This window comes from Tupaia chinensis, unplaced genomic scaffold (genome assembly GCF_000334495.1).
Source record: "Tupaia chinensis unplaced genomic scaffold, TupChi_1.0 Scaffold143602_1, whole genome shotgun sequence".
NCBI classification, from domain to species: Eukaryota; Metazoa; Chordata; class Mammalia; order Scandentia; family Tupaiidae; genus Tupaia; species Tupaia belangeri.
The window spans coordinates 868,397-871,824 of NW_006203448.1; the positions used below are offsets into that span (position 1 = coordinate 868,397).

At 56.4% G+C, this 3,428-nt stretch overlaps 1 protein-coding gene across 1 annotated transcript in view; it reads left to right on the forward strand.

The window, feature by feature from the left end:
* Positions 1-3,428, forward strand: part of SURF6 (surfeit 6) — a 6,563-nt gene that overhangs the window by 877 nt on the left and 2,258 nt on the right. The window contains exons 2-6 of the mRNA XM_027766628.1: positions 614-663; positions 1,324-1,527; positions 2,027-2,115; positions 2,890-3,093; positions 3,275-3,400. Of these exons, the coding sequence (XP_027622429.1) occupies positions 614-663; positions 1,324-1,527; positions 2,027-2,115; positions 2,890-3,093; positions 3,275-3,400 (673 nt within the window). The remainder of the gene's footprint in view (positions 1-613; positions 664-1,323; positions 1,528-2,026; positions 2,116-2,889; positions 3,094-3,274; positions 3,401-3,428) is intronic.

A 3,428-nucleotide genomic window follows, 5' to 3' on the forward strand; every position in this document is an offset into this window, starting at 1 on the left:
CCGAGGGCCGAGAAAGAGAAAGGGGCGCCTCCTCTGGCCTGCACGGGAGGGACGTCGAGCAGAGGTTCAACTCGGAGCTGCCGCAGATAAAGCAGCTGTTCTGCTCTTTCTTCCTTTCTTTTGCTCATTCTCTTTCTTTTTTTGAATTGTTTAATTTACTTATTATCATCATTGTTATTTTTAATTTGACCAGAGAGACACAGAGAGAGAAAGTGAGAAAGCAAGCCACTAGGTCCAGGACTCGAACTATGATTGGCCATGTGTGGGAGTCCCGCACCTTATCCATCACACCACCTGCCGGCCCCAGCTTTTCTTTTTTTATACTAGGGACCATATTTCTTATAGAAAGTTTGGAAACTGAAGGAACTTTTCTCATCACCTAGGTGAATCTTAGCCCTGTGTGTCTACTTTTCTGCTGTGTGTGTGGATTTCACTTACTGGAACTGTTTGCTACCATAGTACTTATTTTTTTCCTATTTAAAATGTAGACCTTTTCTCTGTTAAAATGAAAACCTCTGGGACTAGCAGATGGACTGGACTCTCACATGGCTGACCGTGGTTCGAGTCCTGGACCCAGTGGCTTGAAAATTATGCCAGGCACATATGGATGCAGGCCAAGATCCAGGGAGAAGGAGGGATTGCGTGGCCATCGCCCCTGCGGGGGTAATTATTTTCCCTCTCACTGTGTCTCTCTCTGGCAAGCGCGCCCACCCTAAGGCAAATAAATAAATAAAAACCCTTTTAAAAAGAAGAAAAAGAGAACCTCTGCCATCTTTGTTTTGGAGAGGTTTTTGCGATAGGGTGCACGTGCTCATCGAGAGACAGAGAAAGTGAGAAATCACGGGGGGGGGGGGGGGGGCGGGGGGGGGTTGTGTGGTGAGTTTTATGCCACTGGGTCTGGGACTTGAACTATGTGGGAGTCCAGTGACGTACCCATTATACAGCCTGCTGGCTTTTCAGCGGCTGTGTCGTAGTTTGGTGCAGCAGTATGTCTTGTGCCTGGAGGTGGATATTTAGGTTTTCCTAGCTTGTCACTCAAGGCACGTGATGAACGTCCCTGAGGCCAGATCTTTGTGGACCAAGCATTGCTACAAACAACTGCCAGTCAAGCGTGTGTTGTTGAGGTTTTTGTTATACGTGGTCAGCCTGCTTTCTAGGAAGGCTGTGGCTCTGGGTCCGTGAGTAATTGCCCCATGACTTCTCCATCTTGATTTTCTTCCTGCGTCCTGCTGGGGCCAAAGCCTCTGCAAGCCCTTTATGCTTGTCAAACGGGTCTCAGAAGTCAGAGGTTGGGCGGCAACCCTTTCACGTTTTGTGTTTCAGCTCGGAAAACGCAAGGTTCAGAAGCTGCTAGGCCCCCAAAAAAGAAAAAGAAGAAAACACAAAAGAAGTTGCAGGAGCAGGAAGAGAAGGCTGAGCACAAGGCCAAGCGCCTGCGGGAGAAGTCTCCAGCAGCTTCTGAGGCCAAAAAGCCACTAGCTGCAGCTGCAGAGGGTGGGGCTTCTAGCTCTGCGGGGGCCACTGCAGGTGAGCTGAGTGATTTCAGGAAATGCAGGCAGCACAGGGCTGGGCTTTGGTGCCCACCCTCCGGCAGGGGTTATGCAGGGCTTCCCAGAGAGGAAATCCCAGGAGTAGCCTGGGTGGACAGGACCTAAGGAAGGGCGCGCCCAGCCAGGTGGCTAGGGGCAAGGCCATGTCTCTCTGAGGACCTGGAGCAGCTGGGCTCAAAGAGCGTCACTGCCCTCAGGTCCCTATAGGGGCCCAGGCTGCAGAAGGGGGAGAAATGGGAAAGGGGTTAGGCTTGCATACAGGGAAGTGTTTTCTCATACCACAGTGACCTGCCTTGTGAAGGAGTGCATGCTCCTCATCTACCTTAAGGCTGGCACAGTGGAGCAGAATGGCTGAAATTGCCCTGCAGGTCCTTGGGTGGCCACAGGGGGGCAGGCAGGTAGTGTGTAGAAACTCTCGCTTTGATGCCTAGCACTGGGACTGGAAGGGAATGGTCCAAAGTCCACCTTCTCTGCAGGTGGAGTGGCCACGGGGTCTGATTCCATCTTTGCCCTGGATGTTCTGCGACAGCGACTACATGAGAAGATTCAGGAGGCCCGGGGCCAGGTAGGCAGGGCAGACCCCACGCGTGCTGTGCAGTGTGTGTGCTGGAGCAGTTTCCCACTCTGCCTCCCACCTCCAGCTCTCTGAGAGGCCCTGCAGTGGGTCCTGGCATGGCCGCAGCAGCCCTGTCCTGGGAGAGCAGGATGGGGGTTCTCCCAGATGGGGAGCTGTCTCCTGGTGGCTCTCCTCTGGCCTTGCAGAGAGGCTCAACCTCCTTTCTCCTGGGAAGCTACCTTTGCTGGGAAGTGCCCCCGTGCAGGGATGGGCACTTCCTGGGCACCTCGTTCTCATTGTCACGGCAGCCTATGATTTGCATGAGGCGACAGCCACAGGAAGGGCCAGCCCGTGCACTCTGTGCTGAGAGATGTGCTCTCCCTCCGACTGGGACAGTGCCCGCCCTCTCCTGGGCCTCCCGGCAGCCTTCTCGCTGTGTGGGGACAGCCCCCGGCCTGGGGAGGTCACATCAGGCACCCCATTGTGCAGACCAGGGACTGGGTTCGGGTCATGACCTGGGCCCTTATCTGTGGCGTGACGGATAACCATCTGTGGGACTGCGTTTGTGAAGCACCGCGGTACGCAGTACGCGCCAGGGAACTGGAAGCTGTTGCTCTTAATTGAGGGTCCCTCCTCCCTTTTGGGGTCATCTGCATTTGCAGTAATGGATGGTGTCGTACAACACTGTACCCTGCGGGTCCCTCGTTCTCATGCACTCATGCCCCGGTTCCATCTCGGCCACCGGCCAGGCTGTGGGACTTCAGTGCATAAACTCTCCCTCAGGGCAGCACCAGGGAGCTGTCTGCCACCACTTTGGAGAGAAGGCGCCGGCGAAAGCAGGAACGGGACCGCAAGAAGAGGAAGCGGAAAGAGCTTCGCGCCAAGGAGAAGGCGGCCAAGTCAGAGGAGTCTGTGGGGGCCCCTGCACCAGCCCCGGAGGAGGCCTGCAAGGAGCCCGCAGATCTGCAGGGCCTGATCTTCAACAGGGTGAGCAGGGGAGGCTCGGTGGCCTCTGGCCATGCCAGGCCCCACGCCATGCTGCCTCAGATACATGCCTTCCCTTGGGACCTCGGTGGCACATCGGTGAGGTGGGGACCGGACACCTGCCCCATAGGGTGCTGTGGGGGCCTGTGCACAGCTGTGGTACCTGATGTCAGGCACCCCCCAGGTGGAGGCCAGTGAGGAGGAGCCAGCCAACAAGGCCCAGCGGAGGAAGGAGAAGAGGCAGAAGGTGAAGGGGAAGCTGACTCCGCTGACCGGGAGGAACTACCGGCAGCTGCTGGAGCGCCTGCAGGCACGGCAGGGGCGGCGGGGGGCGGCGG